This window comes from Neofelis nebulosa, chromosome X (assembly GCF_028018385.1).
Source record: "Neofelis nebulosa isolate mNeoNeb1 chromosome X, mNeoNeb1.pri, whole genome shotgun sequence".
NCBI lineage: Eukaryota > Metazoa > Chordata > Mammalia > Carnivora > Felidae > Neofelis > Neofelis nebulosa.
In genome coordinates, this window is record NC_080800.1 from 15,315,327 (window position 1) to 15,337,569 (window position 22,243).

General features: G+C 42.5%; 1 protein-coding gene across 7 annotated transcripts in view; it reads right to left on the reverse strand.

The window, feature by feature from the left end:
• The window catches only part of PHKA2 (phosphorylase kinase regulatory subunit alpha 2), a 70,966-nt gene that overhangs the window by 48,238 nt on the left and 485 nt on the right, over window positions 1–22,243 (reverse strand). For all 7 annotated transcript variants that reach the window (XM_058713992.1, XM_058713991.1, XM_058713989.1 and 4 more), the window contains exon 2: window positions 21,941–22,140. In XM_058713992.1, the coding sequence (XP_058569975.1) occupies window positions 21,941–22,018 (78 nt within the window). In that variant the 5' untranslated portion in view covers window positions 22,019–22,140. The remainder of the gene's footprint in view (window positions 1–21,940; window positions 22,141–22,243) is intronic.

Sequence of the window (22,243 nt, forward strand, 5' to 3'; positions counted from 1 at the left end):
TTCTAACGCTGAAGTTCTTGTGCTTTCAAACCAGATCATACCGTTGAGACAAACAAAACGACCGACCAATAGAAAAAGCCCACGAGAGTCTTACAAATCTGCGCACCACAGTCTTCAGGTCTTCTCCTGCCTGTATGCTTCCACACCAGCTGGGGAGACATTGAACCTGGAGCGAGAGACCCAGATGTGGGGCCCCACTCCACCAGTCCAGCTCTGTATGCCAGGGGAAGCCTCCTACCCTATCCAGGCCTCCAAGGCCTTGTCTGTAATCCAGACATTTCACGTGCCCAAAAAGGACACACTAAGCAACAGGACATCGGAGGTCCTATTTAGCTATGATATTTAAAATTTGTTTTTATGTTTTTTTTGAGAGGGCCAGAGCGCAAGCGGGGGTGGGGCAGAGAGGGAGGGCGACTCAGAATCCGAAGTGGGCTCTGGGCTCCGAGCCGTCAGCACAGAGCCCGACGCGGGGCTCGAACCCACGCGCCGTGAGATCGTGACCCGAGCTGAAGCCGGATGCTTAACCGACTGAGCCACCCAGGCGCCCCTAGCTATGATATTTAAAAGGGCAGCCGAGTCACTAAAAAGCCAGATCTTCACACACACAGAAGTACACACAATATTCTTAACAGCATTAGTCCTAATAACTCAAAAGTGGAGACAACAGATGCCCATCAACTGATGAATGAACAAAATGTAGTCTATACAATGAAATATCATTCAGCAATAAAAAGGAATGAAGAAGCATTCGTATATGCTACAGCATGGGTGAACCTGGCAAACATAATGCTAAGTAAAAAAAAAAAGCTGGTCACAAAGGACCACATACTCTCTCATTCCATTTATATGAAACGTCCAGAATAGGTTAACCTGTAGAGATAGAAAGATTAGTGGTTGTCTAGGGCGGGGGTGGGGGGCGGGTAGAAGGAAATGGGGTGTGAGTGACTGTTAACAGGTCACTTTCTGGAGCTGATCAAATTGTTCCAAAATTGATCACGGTGATGATGCACGACTCTGTAAATATACTGAAAACCATTACACTGTTTACTTTAAACAGATGAAATGTACGGTAAGTAAATTATATCCCAATAAAGCTATTATTTTTTTTTAAAGCCAGTGCTAATAACTCTGTGCCTAGAAATAAAATGGATAAGATAGAAAAAGAGTGACATAAAGATCAACCTTTGTTGACCTGTCCTGAAAATATGTAAAGAAATATGTATCTGATAAAATACGTCCAATAAAATACAGAGCCTTGCCAGCTTAAAAAAAATTACTCAAAAGAGAACTAAATTATTTACAAGGAGGCTCACGAAAAAACTGTTGGGTACTTTCAAAGTGATAGTGCCACGGTTATTAGATAAAAGAAAACACTGGCATAGTTCCAAACGGTCCCACATGAGGAATTAAATAGTGGACTTTCTCCTTTAACTAATCTATGCCCTCTTCAAAAGCATCTAAAACTCAACTGAAACTGCCCACAGGGGCAACAGAGTTTTGTGTTTTGACACAGCTCCATGGCCAACAATTGTACATCAATCATTTTAAAGAACTGAAGTCTAGAAATGGCTGGGTGAAGGTGTGAGTCTTAGTCCAACATCGGACAACTGGGGTTTTTAAAAAAAAAAAATCCAACAATGTATAACATAAGCAACTTTAACTGTTCTGAGGCCAGTTGGCTAATCCCAGGACGGGAATCATCAGGAGATCCAGAGAAAGAAATCAGTCCCTTCCTCGAATATCCGTCAACTGAGAGTCCACGGAGACAAACAGCCTTCCGATGACACAGCAGTGACCGCCGACACATAGTGCCAAGTGTGGTTTGGATTATGAAATGTCACTGTCCTGTTAGCTGGAAGTTACTTCTTTGATTCTTTAGTTTGGGCTTACCTGGTGAACTGGATTATTTTATCTCCACCCAGAGCTATTATGTCTGAACCCCTCGTTTCACTACAGGGATGCAGTCTGGGTGTTGAGATCCCCACATTCAAAACTACCTACTCAAACCATGTTAAACTGCGGTGCTACTGCACTCAGTGAAAGGAGTTATGAACAGTAAGTTATGAATTTAGTATTTAAAAAAATTTTTTTAATGTTTATTTTTGAGACAGTGACAGAGCATGAACGGGGGCGGGGCAGAGAGAGAGGGAGACACAGAATCCGAAGCAGGCTCCAGGCTCTGAGCCCGATGAGGGGCTCGAACCCGTGAACCGTGAGATCATGACCCGAGCCGAACATGGACACCTAACGGACTGAGCCGCCCAGCGGCCCTTTGAATTTACTATTATGAACTGAACATTCCTGTCTATTCAGATGCTGAAATCTAATTCCCAACGTGATGCTATTCGGAGGTGGGGCCTTTGGGAGGCGATTATTGAGGGTAGAGCCCTCATGAATGGCACCTAGTGCCCTTATAGAAGAGGCCAGAATGCCAGCTTGCTCTCTCTGCCACGTGAGGTTGCAATAAGAAGCCGGCTGTCTGCAACCTGGAAGAGGGCCGTCACCAGAACCTGACCATGCTGGCACCCTCGTCTTGGACTTCCCAGCCTCCAGAACTGTGAGAAATAAATTTCTGTTGTTTCAGCTCGCCTGTCTGTGGTATTTCGTTACGGCAGCCCCAGCTAAGACTGGCTTCTTTCTCTAAGTTTATAAAAAATAATGTGCTGTGTTGGAAGACGTGGGAGGTTCCATTTTGATGTAATTCATAAAAACTGAAACGACCACAGATCGGGAGATACTGTGCGATGCCCAGTCTGCTGTCCCTTCTTCTAACCGAGCCAGTGGCTTTGCCTTTGTGCTACTTACTCCCCTCCTTAAAGGTGGCTTATGCTGCACCCCCTGCATTCTCACTCACTGGTTTCTGTGAACCACCCAACAGGTCCATCCCTTCAGAGCTCTCTCTGGGGTCTTTTACTTGCATTAGCTATCTAAACGGAAGGGGCCTTCAAATCTGCTGCAATTTTACAAGCCAAACACAAACAGCCAAACCGCAGACAACAGGAGGAAAGTGGGCAGAGCTTTTCAGGCTAAGCCAATGGCTTCAGATATGATCATTTTAACCATATGCTGCTTTCCAATCTTTTAAAAATATAATTGTATCTATACCCACACATAGCCTTCAGCGTATTATGTTTAAGAGCAGAGGTGCTGGGAGGCACCTGGGTAGCTCAATCGGTTAAGCATCCGACTCTTAATTTCGGCTCAGGTCACGATCCCACAGCCATGGGATCGAGCCCCGTGTGGGGCTCTGCACTGAGCGTGGAGCCTGCTTCAGATACTCTCTCTCACTCCGTCTCTCCCTCTGCCCCTCTCCCCAACTTGCGCTCGTGCTCGCTCTCTCTCTCTCAAATGGAGGGTGTTGTTGGTGAGAATTAAATGAGTAATCCAAATCAAGCATTTTGGACTGTATCTACCATAAATCAGTGCTCAATAACTGCTAACTATATTATCAACCTATCTGAACAGATTTCATTCACATTACTTCTTTTTCATAGAATTATTTCAGGAAATCCGATGGGGAAGATGGGGATAGTGGTTAGGGGAACAATCTACAAGTCTGCTTAGCGTAACCATCATTATTTTTATTAGGAAAAAAAAAGCCTGGTGCCTTCTTTTATTTTTACAGTAAATATGGCTAGTGGATATATTTATCCCATTGATATGTTCAAGAAAAAAACCCTGGCAACCCTCCACCCTCTCCACCCCCAGGTCTTTGCCTTTCCCCTTCTTTAGCCCTGAATTTTGCTCACTCAAATCAATCTTCCTTGTTTTACTAAACTCTCTGTGTACTTTACCTGTAAGAGTAAATTAACATTAGTGACAAATTCTGTAATAAGTGCCATGACCGCTCGACAACCGTTTCCTGAGGTGACAGGTGTGGGGCCATGAAGGAAGAAGATGGGGCGGACTGCAGACAATGGGGCTATGAGGACAGCCATGAAGAGTCAAGGGTAGTGTCCCAATGTGGAGAAGGCACAGGCCTGAGCCAGGAGACTCAGCACCCCTGCTGTGAGGGAACTGACAATGATACCCTTCAACTCGAGGAGAAGAGGCCTGAGACAATGAGCCCAAAATAAATTGTGTTTCATTGAGCACAAGGGGCCAACAGTTGGGCATCTTGTCCTTCAGTTTCAGTCATCTGATGGCCCCTCTTACCTCTTCCACCACTTCTTCATTTCTAAATTAGAGAAAGTGCCCTTCTTGGCACCTATTTGTGAGAGAAAGGCCTAGAATGAATTGGGCCCAGGGCTTGGCGTCTTATAACACCAAACATTCATTTCTCTTCCATGCCTCATGTCCATCGCTGGTCGACCGTGGTTCTGCTCTGTCTTGTCTTTCTTCTAGGAACCAGGCTACTGGAGCAGCCTATACCCACAACACTGCCCATCCCATGGCAGGGGAGAAGAAAGACAGCGAACCCTGAGCTGCCTCTTCAGGCTGCCAGCCAGAATGGACACATATTACCTCCCCTCTTATCTCATCCATGAAACCAAGTCTCATGGCCATTTCTGAGTTCAACAAGGGAGAGATGTGAAATCCTCCCCTAAGGATGGGAAGCAAATAATTGTGAACTATTATGTGAACAATTATGTAAACAACTATTATGTAAAGAATTGTGAATAATTATGCTGTCATGATGACCTTACCTGCTAGCTGTGGTGGGTTGGGACCCCCACCTTTATAGCCCACTGATAAGTGAATCTGTAGCAATCACAGATTAACATGGTAACGAGCCATTTGCATTTTGCTTTTTGGCTTATAAAAAAGTCTCTCTCTGTCTTTCAAAAATGAATAAATGTTAAAAAAAAGACTGGCTTATAAAAAAGTATTAAATAAATGATAATTCCTACTCTTTAGGACAGGGGTAGGAGGAAAAAGGAATTGAGATATTAATATCAGGTAAGGTCTTTGCTGACTTTACTGCAAAGAATATTACCAGGGATACAGAGGAATATTACATAAAAATGAAAGAGTCAGTTCACCATGAAGACTTAACAATCCTAAATTTGTCTCTACCTAATAAGAAGTAAAGGGATAGACACACAGAGGTCAGAGTACAGAGTCCAGAAATAGATCCACACAAATATGACAAATTGATTTTTGACAAAAGTCTACAGACAAACGGGGAAAGGACATTTTTTTTTTTAAGATTTTATTTTTAAGTAATCTCTACACCCAACATGTGTCTCAAACTTACAACCCTAAGATCAAAAGTTTCATGATCTACCGACTGAGCCAGCCAGGCACCCCGAAAGGACAGTTATTATTTTAATAAGTGGTGTTGGAACACAGAAATACAAAGGGTAATAAAAGAATACTATGAACCATTATGTGCCAACAAATTGGATAACTCAGAATAAATGAATAAATTCCTAGAGGCACACAACTTTCTAAAACTCAATCACACAAACCTCACCATACTCATGGAATGGAAGAATTGTTAAGTTAATTAAATTAATTGTTAAAATGTCCATTCTACCCAAAGCAATCTACAGGTTCAATGCAATCCCTATCAAAATACCAATAGCATTTTTCACAAAACTAGAACAAAAAAATCCTAAGATTTGTATAAAACCACAAAAGACCCCAAATAGCCAAAGCAATCTTGAGAAAGAAGAACAAAGCTGGAAGTATCACAACCCCAGCTTTCAACATATACTACAAAGCTATGGTAATTGAAAACATTATGGTACTGGCACAAAGACAGACACATAGATCAATAGAACAAAACAGCCAGCCCAGAAATAAACCCATGATTATATAATCAATTAACCTACAACAAAGGAGGTCAGACTATACAATGGAGAAAAGACAGTCTCTTCAATAAACGGTTCTGGGAAAACTGGATAGCTATATGCAAAAGAATGGCAATGGGCCCCTTTTTTAGACCATACACAAAAACTAGCTTGAAATGGGTTAAAGACTTAAACCTAAGACCTGAAATCATAAAACTCCTAAAAGAAAACATGAGCAGTAATTACATGGACACTGGACTTAGCAACATATTTATGGATAGGTCTCCTCAGGCAAGGGAAACAAAAGCAAAAATTAACTAATGGGACTACACCAAAGTAAAAAGCTTTTGCACAGTGAAGGAAATCATCAACAAAACAAAAAGGCAACCTACTGAATGGGAGAAGATATTTGCAAATAATAAATCTGATAGAGGGTTTATACCCAAAGTATAACAAGAACCTATACAACTCAATAACAACAACAACAACAAAAAAGCAAATAATCTGATTTAAAAATGGGCAGAAGATCTGAATAGACATTTTTCGAAAGGAGACATACAAATGGCCAACGGACACATGAAAAGATGCTCAACACCAGTAATCACCAGGGAAACGCAAATCAAAACCATAATGAGATCACCTTAAACCTGTCAGAATGACTAGAATGAAAATGACAAGAAATGGGTGGCATTAGCAAGGATGTGGAGAAAAGGGAACACTTGTGCACTGTTGGTAGGAATGCAAACTAGTGCAGCCACTATGGAAAATAGTACTGAGGTTCCTCAAAAAGATAAAAAATAGAAATACCATACAATCCAGTAATTTCACTACCCAAAGAAAATGAAAACACTTATTAAAAAAGATATATGCACTCCTATGTTTACTGCATCATTATTTACAATAGCCAAGATAAGGAGGCAATCCAAGTTTCCACTGACAAACGAACAGAAAAAGAAGATGTGGTTTATAAATACAATGAAATATTCCTTGGCCATAAAAAAGAGTAAGACTGTGCCATTTGTGACAACATGGATGGACCTAGAGGGTTATGTTAAGAGAAAGACAAGTACCGTATGATTTCACTTATATGTGGAATCTAAAAAACAAAAACAAACAGAAACAGATTCATAAGTACAAAGAACAAACTGGTGGTTGCCAAGGGGCGGGAGGTGGTGAGAGGATGAGTGAAAGAAGTGAAGACGATTAAGAAGGACAAACTTCCGGTTATAAAATAAATAAGTCACAGGGATGAAAAGTACAGCATAGGAAATACAGTCATTATTGTATTTGACATTTGTCATTATTGTATACATTGTAAATAACTTTGTATGACAGCAGATGGTAACTATACTTACTGTGGTGAGCATTTCATAATGTATATAATTGTCAAATCACTGTACTGTATACCTGAAACTAACATAATACTATATAGGTCAACTACACTTGAATTAAAAAAAAATACTCAAAGAAATATTGAAACCACTCAAGGAAAGAATGAGAATAATAAAAACGTGCTATTTTTAAAAAATGTGAGTAAACAAAAACAATAAACTTAGATGTCAAAATTGTCGTTAACATGGTTCTAGAGCAAAGCAAATACCGGGCATCCATATGCAAGAAAATGAATCTCAATCTCAATCCTGCATCTCCTACAAGAGTTAACTCAGGGACGCCTGTGTGGTTCAGTCAGTTAAGAGTCTAACTCTTGATTTCAGCTCAGGTCATGATCTCACAGTCATGAGATCAAGCACCGTGTTAGGCTCTGTGCTGAGCTTGGAGCCCGCTAGGGATTCTCTCCCCCATCCTCTCTCTCTGCCTCTCCCCTGCTCACTCTCTCTCTCTCAAAATAAATAAATAAAACATTACAAAAATTAACTCAAAATCACAGATCTCAATGTTAAATGGAAGCCTCTAAAACTTTTATAAGCAAACACAGAAGAAAAACCTTCATGACCTACAGCTGGGCGGAATTAGCCATGATAGTACTAAAAGGAAGATCCATAGAAGAAAAACCGATAAATAGGACTTGAGTAAAATCAAAGACTTTTGCTCTGCGAAGGACACTGTTAAGAGGTAAAAACAAACAAACAAAAACAAGCTACAGACTAGGAGAAACTATTTGCAAGTCACATACTCAACAAGAGAATTGTATTCAGAATATATGAAGAACTCTCAAAACTCAACAGTAAGAAAACAAACAGCCTAATTTAAAAATTGGTAAAAACAAACAAAAAAACTTGGATACTTCACTTAAGAGGACAGATGACAAATAAGCACATAAAAAGCTCAACATCATTAGCTATTAAATACAAATTAAAACTACTATGAGCTATCACTACATACCTATTAAGATGGCTACAATTAAAAATACTGCCATTACTAAGTGTTGACAGAGACGTAGAGTCACTGGAATCCTCTTATGTTGCTGGTGGGAATGCAAAGTGGTGCTGCCGCTCTAGAGAACGGTTTGGCAATTTTTTTTTTTTTAAGCTTATTTATTTTGAGAGAGAGAGAAAAAGAGAGCATGAGCAGGGGAGAGGCAGAGAGAGAGGAGAGAATCTCAAGCGGGCTCCACACTGCCAGCACAGAGCTCAACGTGGGGCTCAATCTCACAAACCGTGGGATCATGACCTGAACAGAAACCAAGAGTCAGATGCTTAACTGACTGAGCCACCCAGGTGCCCCCAGTTTGACAATTTCCAATAAACTTGAGCACTTACCCTACAACCCAGCAATCCTGTTCCTGAATATTTACCCTAGAGAAACAGAGACCTCTACAAGCATGTGTAAGGCAGCTCAATTCTTAACTACCAAAAACTGGAAACTCAAATGCCCTTCAATAGGTGAATGGATAAACACACTGGGATATATCCCTATAATGAATACTACCTAGGAATGAAAAGAACAAACTATTGATATACAGCAACCTGGATGAATTTCACAGGCCTTATGTTAAGTGAAAGAAGCCGCTTGCAAAGGTTACATACCACATGATTCCACTTATATGACATTTTTGAAAAGACAAAACTATAGCGATAGAGAAGTGATCGGTGGTTTCCAGGGGTTAGGGGTGGGGAGAGGGTGTGACAAAGGGGTAGCAGGAGGGAGATCTTTTGGGGTTGAAGGAACTGCTTTGTATCTTGATTATGGTTACGGTTACATGACTCTACACATGTTTTAAAATGCACAGAACTGTACACTAAGTATATGGAAAAGGAAATTTATTGTGATTTCTAGCACTTTTTACAAAAATGTTTTATTGTGACATAACTCATATACCATATACTTTACCCATTTAAAGGGTACAATTCAATGGTTTTTGCTATAGTTACAGACTTACAGAAACATCGCAGTTAATTTTAGAATATTTTCATCACTCCAAAATGAAACCCCATACCCATTAAAAGTCATTTCCCATCTGCCCCTGACCTTCAAACTCCCAGGCCTTGGCAACCACTAACCTACTTTCTGTTCCTATAGATTTGCCTGGACATTTTGTATAAACGGCCTCATACCATATGTGATCTCTCATGCCCGGCTTCTTTCAATCAGCATAATGTGTTCCAGGTCTTTCAATGTTATAGAGGTGTCAGTACTCCATCCCTTCTTATTGCAAATAACATTCCGCTGTGTAGACATAGTAAATTTTGTGTTCCCACTCATTAGTGGATGAACATTTTGGTTTCGGCAAGTGTAGGGGTACAGGGGTAGAGGATGACCAAAGAAAACAGTAGACATGACTTCCTAAGAGTGGTGTGCATGTAGTTGAAAAAACACATATTCAACATTATAAGTATCTACTTGAAAAATGAAAAAAATGAAAGCTAAAGCCTTCATACAAGCTCAAGAAAGAACACTTACACAATCTTGGCTGGTGGCAATACAAAGATGATTCTCAGAGCAAGCAGGAAATGGAGATTTTAACAACAGAAGAGAACAGAGATGTTGAAACGGTGATAGTTACTGCCCTTAGAGGATGTGTAGAGGGGACAGGAGAGACAGGTAAGGGCTGCAAAGTAGATGCTGAGCCAGTACTGGACCAGGAGAATGCTTATGGACTTGGGCAACTGGTCGAAACAAACTAGAAAGAATTCAACAAGAATTTATTTATTGGGCTCATATGCTTAATAAATGTTTGCTGAACTAATTTTATTAGCCAACACTCCCACACATTCGAGTCGACTCAGTTCCCTTTACACATACATTCCTGCCCCAGGGGCCCCAACACATCTTTAACAGAACCTCTTCTCTCTTTTCCAAATCACCCCCTCCTTCCCAACTCCAGCAGCTACCCTGTGACACTGACATTATCCGGTCCCAACACTTAGGTGCAAGAAATTTCAACCATACAACAATGACTACAAGTTTTAACAGTCACCTACCAACAGCATATGAGTGGATACCAAAAAAGCCAATGCTGTGTTAATGGAAGCAAAGTTTTCAGATGAGAGAAATGAGAGTCTCACTAAACTGCCAGCCTCACGGAGCACATCTAGCATATTTAGTCACTGCCAAACACCATGTTTTATTCATTTAAAAATTTTTTAATGTTTTTAATTTATTTCTGAGAGTGAGAGTGGGGGAGGGACAGAAGGAGAGGTGGACAGACGATCTGAAGCAGGCTCTGTGCTGACAGAAGTAAGCCCGATGTGGGGCTCAAACTCATTAACTCTGAGATCATGACCTAAGCTGATGTCAGACGTTCAACCAACTGAACTACCCAGACGCCCCCAAACACCGTATTTTACAGGGGACGTTCACCGCCTAGAATGTCCCCAGAGGGTGATTAGGGCTATGAATAGGCTGAAAGCCAGATCTCATGGGAACAGGGGAAGATTATGGGTATTTAGAGAAGGCTTAATGGAGAGCAAGTTAGCATCTTCAAAGAGCTGAGAGGCTGTCTTGTGAAAGAGGGATTCAATTTTCTCAGTTACTAAAACTCAAGTCAGATTTCAACTCAATACAAGAACTTCCTAACATTTAGAATTTTCCAAAGAGAATGGACAGGATTGTAGGTAATGCGGTCTCAGTCTGGCATTATTTGGGCAGAAGGAGCCTGAGCGCCAAACCCCACCCCCACCGCCCACACACACACGCCCCCCCCCCCCCCCAGGAGGTGTAGTGTATAACCCAGTGGTTAAGGGCATGGGCCCTACTCTACATAAGATACAGCTGGGTTCAAATTTCTGTCCTGACACTTACCTGCTATGTGATCTTGGGCAAATTACTTAACTTCTCCGGACCTCGATTTCTCTCTCTATAAAAAAGAGGATTCAAAGCAGATTGGAGAGCATGGGTCTCCCTGGGCCCTTCGCTTGATCCCTACCCTAATGGAAACACTGTTGTCTCTGCCTGTCTAGCACCCGTTCTGCTTTTTCTGGTAAAGGCCTATTATTTCCCCTACTCTGATTCAGTGTGATTCTGGTGGGGCTGACCCATCACTGCCTGCCCCCTGGCCCCAGCCCCAGCTTCAGGGAAGGACATGGGATCCCAGGCCTGGCCAATCTAGGCACAGTTCATGGAGGAGCACACAACCCAAGCTGGATCAGCTGAGAGCCATTCTCGTCAGGACTTGTGCTGGAGTCACTATAAAAAAGCTTTCTTTTTGCAGAGGCCACCACTCTAAAAGGATACAACCTGGAGCTGCCAAGCGGGCACCGCTGTGACCATGTGGGATGAGCCCGCCAGAGAATAAAGTCCACTCCAAGTCAAAGGTGGCCAAGCAATGCTAAGAGACATACTTGATCATTTGAGGTCCCGATTCCAGCCATGCCTGAATCCAGAACAATCCCTCGGACTTTTAAGTTATTTGAGCAAGAGATCCTCTTTTGTGCTTAAAGGCTGTTTGAGGCGGGTTTCAGTCATTTACACCTGATAGAATCCTGACAAATGCAATCATGAATGTTTAAATGGCCAAAGTGAACTAGATACCATAATTTATTTGATGCTGTTAAAGACATCCAAGGTTGCGGCAATATTAGAGCAAAATACAGACGCCTGATGGTAGCCCCACGGTACTTCACATTGTCCAATTCAATTTCTAGCTGGAGGGCACGGAGATGGATGTGGTCTATGCACCAAAATTGGCAGAGTATAAATTCCCTCCTCCCCTACCGCTATCCCACGAGAAGATTGGAATAACTCCTTACTGATGTTCCTGCCTCTAGTACTGGTCCCTTCCAATCTATCCTCCACAAAGGAAGGTCGCAGAAAGAACTAGAATCTCAATCACTGCCCTGCTCAGAATGCTCCAATCCTACAAAGTAGGCTCATCAGGTGCAGCCTCCTCCTCCCACATCTGGCCCAATCACCTGACACTCCTTCCTTCGCCCCTGCCCCCAAGCTGGAATTCATTTCCTGCCCGCACTTTGCACACTTCCGCACACTTCCGAGCCCGTGGGCCCGGAATGTCCTCACGCCAATGCCTCCCCACACACTTGCTCTTCTGTGAAGCCTCTCGGCTGGCTCCCTTTTCCTATACTCTGTGAGACAGAGGTCAGAGGCTTCCAGCTAATCTCTGCCCTCAGTCCTTTTTCCTTTAGATTAAGAATGGCTAAGACCATGTCGCTGCCTTGCTCAGTTCCAAGGAAGAAAAGTACAATTCGATTAGTCAAATGAAATACCTAGAAGAAACTAGGACAAATATTGAAAATACATGATTGGGGCGCCTGGGTGGCTTGGTCGGTTAAGCATCCGACTTCGGCTCAGGTCATGATCTCACGGTCCGTGGGTTCGAGCCCCGCGTCGGGCTCTGTGCTAACAGCTCGGAGCCTGGAGCCTGTTTCAGATTCTGTGTCTCCCTCTCTCTCTGCTCCTCCCCTGCTCATGCTCTGTCTCTCTCTGTCTCAAAAATAAATAAACGTTACAAAAAAAAATTTAAAAAAAAAAAAAAAAAAAAAAAAAAAAAAGAAAATACATGATTATTCACTATCATCCCCCAACTCCAACCCCATTTTGGAAAGCAAAAAACAGAAAGTGAAAAATTCTGATATTAAAAACTCCAAAAACTGGTTAAATTCATTTGTCATGCTGAAATTTTATTCTAGCAACTACCATTTAAAATATTAAAGGGGACAGGAAAGGGCAATCAATGCCTTGGACTTGAGATGTTTTTTAGGGTGGGAATTCCAAAAGCCTTTGTCTTAAAATGATTACATCTGGGGCTCCTAGCTGGCTCACTCAAGTAGAGTGTGTGACTCTTAATTTCGGGGTCATGAGTTCAAGCCCCACACTGGGAGTGGAACTTACTTAAATTAAAAAATAGAATGTTAAAAAATAAAAAGATTACATCTCTAATTGAGACCACGGGCTGTGTAACACTTTATCAGTTTAAAAAATAGGTTTTGTATCATTTGATATGTAAACCTTGGGCATTCAGAGAATAATGCTGAAAACGGAAACTCTAATATGCAGCAGGCCTCATGCTTTTACCTAAGGAGATCACAGGTGGGCAACTTTTCCTTTCAACTGATGTCTTTTTCTAAATTGCTGCTTAGCAGACTTTCCCCTCTGGGTTCACAAATAATACACACCTCCAAGGTGCCCCAGGCCTAGGCACTTGCACCATCTCCTATGACTGAAGAATGGCTTCCAGGGAAATAAACTAGGTCAGGAGCCAAGTACTGCAAGCGCCCACTTCAATCCAGTTTTCTTCCAGCTTCAATCCAGATCCCACTGCCCATCTCAAAACTTTCGAAACGTACGGAAACTGGCTGGGCCCCTTGGCTACCATCAAATGGACAAAGGATTTTACCACAGTCTTAGGCTATTTTATTTCTTTGCCTCTCTCGCCGATCCCTGTAGTAAAGTGGGGATGACTGAGATGTCAGTCCGTAGCCAGCTGTGAGAAGTGATGGAGTACAAACGCAGTGGGGTTGCTGGGATCCTCTTGGCCGACACCTGAAGTCCGAGGTTTCAGGGATTGCTGGGTACCACACTAGTAATGTTCCCCCCCCCCCCCCACAGAAGAGTTGTGGGCATCGCTATTTATTTGCAGCTCTAAGACTGACTTTGATTTCATTAGGCTCAGGTTCAGAGCACCAAGTACCACACGTCACTGCGAATCTGGACTCACTAGAGGATCTACTAGGAGTTGACTGATGGGCTTTGGGGGGCAGGGAGGTGGAGGTCCATGAGACTCCTGGAAATTCTTCATGAGCATTTTTCTCAGGAGACAATAAAACATTCAGCTTTCACCAAGCTCCCAAATGGCTCTGTAACTCATTTGATTAAGAACCACTACTCTACATGTATGTTACGAACATTAATTACGTTCTCTCCACCCAGTGTGAGGCAGACATGATATTTATTTCACTCTGTGACTTTCACTAATAGAGTGAAATAAATATCACGTCTGCCTCAGAGTATAAAGAAAGGGCCTATGAAAGTTTCACTATTTTAACAGGCAAAAATAAAGGGCCTACGAAAGTTTCACTATTTTAACAGGTAAAAATAAGGAGAATGCAACTTTTAATTGGTGCTCACAGCAATCTGGTGTATCTAAAGTATTTCTCTCCATTCCTCTCATCGCAGGGCTGTCGGCTCACCAGAAGGATGGCCTTGAAAAAGGTCCCCTCAACTCTCCTGGCTGAAGTTTTTAGCTATAAAAGGAAACCAGTTGATCTAACTAGATGATCTTTTGGATTCCTGCAAAACTGGAAACAGTTCTAAATCTCTCCCGTGTATGGGTTATTACAGTCCTCTATTTGTTAAGTGGAAGATTCAAGGGCTTTTTTCATTCAATTACTCAAATGTTTTCATCCGGCACTAAAATATTTAAAAGCTGTCCTGAAAAGAGCACAGCAAAAGCCCTCCTCCTGGCACCCAAAAGAGTTGAAGTAGGAGATGGCAAAAGGCAGGGCACTGAATTATGTGAAGGAAAAGATGTCATCCGTTCAGTACTTTCTTTCTCCAATCAACACACAGAGCAGACAGCCATCTATCGGCCCTAAAAGGGCTCGGGGATCCTAAGGGATCTGGGGACCACACTCCTGAGAACCACTATACTACTTCAAAGCAGGAGTGGATTTTTCCTGTTCATGTTTTAGAAATTCTTGTAAGTACGTGTCCCTAAGCAAGGAAGAATATTATTGGGGATGCTTTTAAAGTTCCACATACGCAACAGCAGACTGTACTTATTCTTCTATAACTTGTTTTCATTCAACTTTAAATTTCTGAGTGCTATCCAATTTGATACATGTAAGTCTAGGTCACTCATTTCAAGTGCTATATGGTGTATGGCTATTGTGTGGCTAGATATCTCTATTCGTCCTTTCCCAAAGTGATGAACACTTAGATTGTTTCTAATTTTTCCCTCTTACAATGCCTCAACAAATGTCCTTGTACATGTCTCCTTGGGTAACAGGTAAGAGCACACCATTGGTATGCATAACTACATATGGACCTCCTGGGTCACGTGATATGCATCGCTTCAATTTCACCAATATCTCCAAAACGTTTTCCAAGGTGGCTGTACCACTTAACAGTCTGTAACTTACATTCTAAGGCACAGACTACTAGCTAATCACTAATTGGATTTCCTCTTCTTCTTAGGCCTTCAGCTATACTGCATTTCCCATCCTCCCCTGTAGTTAGATGCGACCATGTGTTTGGGTTCTAGCCAAAGGAACCTAAGTGAAAGTGAAGTACGCAACTTCCATGCCTTGACCGTAAAACTCTCCCATGAACAATCTTCCGAACTCTTTCCTGATCCACCAGCTGGAGGTCGACATTCGGGGTGACCTTCGGAGCTGCACACTGAAGCTGGCAGAGCCACTGGTAGCCCAGGTCTCTAGATGACACCGCTACTGACCTGGACCCACACTGGCTGTTACATGAGTGAGAAATAAACTTCTGCGTTTATTCAATGAAATTTTGGGCTTTCTTCGGTCTATCTTAACTAGTGCCTCTTCCCATGAGTAGCGTATAACAATTGCCCCTTCTCTATAACCTTGTCAACACTTAGAATTATGCTTCCAAACTGCTGCCAATCTGTCAGTGTGTATTGTCTTGATCTGTTAGAGTTCGAGATACTAGCGAGGTTGAGTCATCATTTCACATATTAGTTTCCTCTTCTGTGAACTGCCTATTTATATTATAGAATACAATCATGGAAATAAAATATATAAAATTACTATAAATGAGAAAGAGAATCAACTTAATTAAAGGGAAACTATGAAATAGGACACTTGGACTTAAAATATTTTTTGGTTATTTTGGAACTTCTCTTTGGTGTTAGGAGAAGTAATGAAAGGAGAATATTTACAAACACAGAAGCCAAACAATAATGTCAACTGCTATCTAATCAAATTGAAACAAGGTCTCAAGTAAAAATTGAAACGTAAATCAATCAACTATAAGTGGCTGGCTCCCTAAAGACTCTTTTAGGATTAAGCTTCTGTATTTATTATTTATTAATCACCCCAAAACTTACTCTAAAAATCGAGAATTCTAGTTACAGTAGTTTTGGGTTTCCTATGGCATTTATATCTGCAAATATCATCTCTATCCTGCTCATTTGTTTTTCATCTCTGTTATGTGGGTCACAATTACAGTGCTGAATAGAAGGAACGCTAGTGGCGATCCTTGACGTCCTTGACTTTAAAGATACTGTTTCTAATCTTTTGCCAATACGTTAGTCATGTTTGCAGATTTTTTTAAACAATTTTCCTTTATCAGGATAATACAATTCCCTGGAATGCCTAGTTTGCTAAGAGGTGTTTGTAATAAATCATTTCAGATGCTGAATTTTATCAAAGGTTTTTCTACACTTACTGAGATGATCACACTATTTTCTCCTTTAATTTGATAATGTGGCAAAATGCATTAGATTTTCTTATAGTAAATTTCTTAGTATTCCTGGGTAAACTCAACTTGATTGTGATGCGTTTTTTTAAACAAATTATTGGGTTTTTTTAAATGTTCATTTTTTTTGAGAGAACAAGCACAAGCAGGGGAGGGGCAAAGAGAGGAGGGGGACAGAGGATCTGAAGCAGATTATGCGTTGACAGCAGAAAGCCCCAGAGAGCCTGACATGGAGCTGGAACTCACGAACCAGGAGATCAAGACCTGAGCTGAAGTCAGACGCTTAACCAACTGAGCCACCCAGGAGCCCCTGTGATACATTTTTTAATACACTGCTGGATTTATTTTATTGAGTATTTCACTTTGTATTTCACATCAATATTTATAAGTGAATTTCCTCCCTAGATATTATTTCTCATTATGTCTTGTTTGCCTATGGTATCTTGGGATATTGGCCACATAGGAGGAGTTAAGAATTATCCCTCTTTATCTTTTATCTGAAACAGTTTAAGATAGGAGTTCTCCGTTAATCCTTTGCACCCACCCCTCTCACTCCATTGTATTCACTGGGCAAAGCCCCACCTCTTGTTAAATCTGACTCTGCCTACTCTGGGGGTGCACCTGAGCAGCTGAATGTGGCTGGAGAAAAACACAGCCATAATTTCCACTGGAAATTAATGACCCTCCAGTGCTGTCCAACAATCCTATTAAAAATCCCTGATTTCCTTGAGAAGGAAGGACTATTTTATACCTGCTCCTCTCTCTTCGATCCTCCAATAACTCCTCCCCATCTGTACCCTTGGCTGATGACCATGCCTTATGTTTCAATGAGAAAGTAGAAACAATAAAAGAGAACATGGCGCCCATGCACCCTGCCTTCCTTCTTGTTTTGATGAATAAACAATCTGTGCTCCTCTTTAAGGTCATCTACCACGTGTGTGCTACACTCCACCCCTCTCACTCGTTCAAGGCCTTTGCTCCAGTGATTTTCACTCTGCCTCTTCTCAGTCTTCCTTGGCAGCTGGTCATCTTTTGGATCTTTCCACCTCTGTAAAGCTCCTCTTTGAACATCATCTCTTCTCTGTCTACACTCACTCCTGTAATCTCATCCAGCCTCATGGACCTTTTAAACACCACATATAAACCAATATAACTCCCAGATTTTTATCTCCAGCCCAGACCTCTCCCTTACTTCTAGATTCATATATTCAATTGCCTACTTGCTATGTCTACTTGGATGCCTAATGGGCACCTCAAACTTAATAAAAACTCCTTATCTTCCTCCCGAAGTTTGTTCTTCCACAATCTTTCCCAACTCAGTAAATGGCAATTCCATCCTACCAGTTGCTCAAGCCATTAACCTTGGAGTCATTCTTGACTTCTTTCTTCTACACACCTTACACCCAATCCACCAGTAAATCCCGTTGCCTCTACAAAATTTCCCCCAAACGCCACCACTCCCAGTGGTCTCCACTGCAACCACCCTTGTCTAGGCCACTGTGGTCCAACTGCAGCAGCTTCTCAATTGGTCACTCTGCTCTGCTCTGTGACCTCTTACAGACAATATTCTATGCAGTGATAGCGGGATTCTTTTCAAACATTATTCAGATGTCACTCATCTGCTCAAAACCTGCTCGTGGCTTCACTTCTTAGAATAAAAGTCAAATTCTGGGGCACCTGGGCGGCTCCGTCGGTTGAGCGTCCGACTTCGGCCCAGGTCACGACCTCGCGGTCCGTGAGTTCGAGCCCCGCGTCGGGCTCTGTGCTGACGGCTCGGAGCCTGGAGCCTGTTTCCGATTCTGTGTCTCCCTCTCTTGCTGCCCCTCCCCCGTTCATGCTCTGTCTCTCTCTCAAAAATACACAAACATTACAAGAAGTTAAAAAGTAAATAAATATATAATACCTCTCTCCTTAATGTGATAAAGGCCTAAGAATGCTTTAACCTACTTCCCATTGCTCTGCTATGTTCTTTCACAGTATTTAATTCTATCTTTTTTTTTTTTTATAAATTTTTTTTTTCAACGTTTTTTAATTTATTTTTGGGACAGAGAGAGACAGAGCATGAACGGGGGAGGGGCAGAGAGAGAGGGAGACACAGAATCGGAAACAGGCTCCGGGCTCCGAGCCGTCGGCCCGGAGCCCGACGCGGGGCTCGAACTCACGGACCGCGAGATCGTGACCTGGCTGAAGTCGGCCGCTTAACCGACGGCGCCACCCAGGCGCCCCTAATTCTATCTTTTTTAAACCTCCCCCAAACTAGACTTCACTATTATTATTACTATTTGTTCCCTACTCCGTGTTTTGGTTATCCCATTCTTTTCGTTTTAAATTCCATTGCCCCTAAATAAATAATACTCAGTTACTGTTCTTATTTCTTAATTATATGCTTTTTATAATAATCTGCAGTTACGGTCACTGCCTCGATCACTTTTTCTTTCTAATCCATATTCTCTTATCACTACTTTGTGCTTAACACTTTTATGAGCCTTCAAACAGAACTTATATTCAAGAAATGTACATTTAATGTTTATCTGGACCAAAATAAATCTGAGAATTTCTTTTTTTTTTTTTTAAGTCAATGATTAACTGAAGATACTTCCTGGAGTGTATATTTATACTCTCTGTGTATATGAAATCCTATCTGCAAAAGAACCCTTTTATAAACATAGCTCTTCTCTGCCTTAAAAAATTGAGTAATATTTAGTAGCACATGTATGTGGCAAATGACTAATGGAAAAAGTTGTTCTCTTTCACAGATACAGGAAAAGGAATTAGTTGACACGCTATTGCCTCTAACAAAAGAATGTTTAACATGTTTAACACTAAATGATTCCTAACGAGTGAAATCAATTTAGAAAGCAAATCAGAAAACAGAATGCAATGAAAAACACCTCATAACATCTCCATACATCTACAGGAGATGGGGAGATACAGCAATCAATTTAGAAACCGTTAGTCCAGCTCATTCATTTTTTTAGTATGGCAACATATGCATAAAATTGCCCATTCATTTTTAGACTGCTTAGGTGACCGGAGATCACTCAGCAAGAGGATGAAACTCTAAATGGGTTAAGGGTCTACAACTGTGAAGCCCAGCTGTTGGGGCTGGATGGGTTGGGGGCGGGGTTGGGGGCGGGATGGGGGGCGGTAAGGAGCGTGATTCTGTGAATGCAGACTCCTGGCATTTCCCAGCAGGATGGTACGCGGAGGATTCTGGTCAGCCGCAAGGGTACAGAGGGCAAATCTGAGAGCTTTTCACCAACTACCCCCCAAATAAATACAACTAAAGGCTAAGATAACTTTCTTTTAATCATTAAAATGTTGGAGAGGAAAGTCCAACGCTGCACGTTTGCTCTAATGAGGCAGTTCTTTTGCTCCTGAGAGAAGGCAAGCCTGGATCAATGGCTGGGTCAGAGCCTGCAGGAAGTATTTGATCAACAAGGATTTAATGGTTCCTTTCACGAGCCTGGAACACTGCTTAACTCAAAACGTACAAAACTGATGAGGCCTCTGTGCTTAAGGATCTCACTGCATCAATGGGGACACATAATCATGTTCACGGACTAGAAAGCAATTAGTAGTTATATCAGGGCCTTCAAGAAAGGGAGTATTATGGCCCAGGGTGGTGAGGTGACGACGTGTGGCCCAGGTATGTGTGGCCTATGTCAAAGTCATAATACCACCAATAGCACTATTTACTGTTGGCCTACTGGGCGCCAGGCAACATACTAGACCCGAATTTTCTTCACAATACCTCAATGAAGGTAGGTGTTACTGTTCCCATTTTACAGATGCGGGCGTGGACTTAAGAGATGTTGAGTAAAAGCTAACACATCATTCAAGGCAGAGCCGGGGACACAAACACGGGTGTGACACACGAACCAGGCTTCATCACTTCTCCTTATAGCCCCTTCCATGACAGTAATGAAGGGAAAAACGTTTCAATTTGAATTTTAAAACAATCTGCCGATGTAATTATAATATTTTCCAAATGGGAAGGCAAAGAGTAACCACCCTTTGCCCGCCTGTTCCTTGTTCAATTCTCAACTTGAACATCATCTCTTCCAGGACTCCACCCCTGGTCCCCAAACTGGGCTAACCTCCCCCAAATAAGGACCGCAATCCGTGTGCAATTTCTAAAGCCAATAAGCTCTGAAAATTTAAAGTCTTTTCCTAAGTTTGTAGCAAGCTTGGTGGCAAAAGGTGACCTGAACTGATGTGAAACTATTTAAGTCTTTGCTTTTCCTACTCAGTGCGAATATTCACATTCGGGTGTGAGAAAAATGGGTCCAAGGGTCCAATACTTCCCATTGCAGTTATTAAAGACTTTATGTGTATATTACCTTTCCAAAATCCAAACATTTCTGACTTGCAAACATCTGGCCCCAAGGATCTCAGACAAAGGAGTCTGGACCTACACCTTATGCACAGATCGCACTACGAGGATTTATTCTTTTCCTAAGTCCAGCACTTGACAGAGTGCCTTGCATATAACAGGTACACAATAAATATTTCCTGAATGAAGAAATGAGACTGAGAAATTGGTTAAGAAGGGAAAATGGTCAGTGGCTTGGGAATGATTACAGCTCCGACTTGTAGCCTGAGCCTCTACTCATGGAATGCCACTTCCTTCTCAGACATGGAGGTCCTATAAATAGTTGCTGCTGATTGAGGGCAAGGGACATAGCTGCTGTCCTCACTAGGAATAAAAATAGTCCAGTGGTCTTAACATGATGGGCCCACATATCACTTTAGCCCAGTAATACAGAACAGCAGGCATATTCATACATCAGACCACATGGGCAGCCTCACAGGTCCCCTTAAAGCTGGGAGCAGAAGACCTGCGTTTGGCTCAGACGGTAACCTTTCTGGCCTGTGGTTTTCTCACCTGTAAAATATCAACCAGAGTAACCCCTGAGGTCCTCCCAGGTGGGTCTCTAACAAAGTGACTCAAGGAGCAGCAGCAGTCGCCCCACTCTCTTGAGGCCGGATGCAAACCCCAGGAGGTTCTTCGCTCCTGTCTACTGCCCTGGCAGTCCGAGTTCCCCATCCTTATTCAGTGTGCTCTGTCCAACCTATACACACCCCCTCTCTCACCCCCCAAAATGGACAGTCAATGCAAAAAGACGCATTTTTGTGTCCAGGGCACGGGGTCGGAGGGGGGGGGGGGGGCTCTGTCTTCGATCCCAAACAGGGGTCAAAGAATCTGTGAAGAGTGGCCACACAGCACTTCGGTCCCCTGAAAGAGGATGGGGTGGAATGGGGGTGAGGGTAATCACTGGCCAGCAAGCTCTGGATTTGAAGAGAAAAACCTCTTAACTGCAAAGTCTCAGGACGCGGGAGGGGATTGGGTAGGAGAGTAAGTGCCACGAAGAGGGCAGCTTGGGGTGGTCCTTCCTTACCTGGTAGCACAGGATGGTTTGCTGTACCAGCCGCGCGTATCCATCCAAGCGGACTCCGGAATTGCTCCTGCTCCTCATCTCCGCGTGCTGCCCGAGCCCCGGCGCCCGACGGGTTGTGCAGAGGTGGGACGCCCGGAATGAGGCCGCCTAGCGGGCCTGGTTCCCAAACACTCACAGCCTCGTTGTTCTCGGGATGGAGCCTGGCGGTGGGAGGTCGAGACTTTTTAAAATGGAAGAAGCAAAGTATGCTTGGAAAGCAAGCCAACCAGAGTTTCACTCTTCTGGAAGACGCGGGGGCGGTGA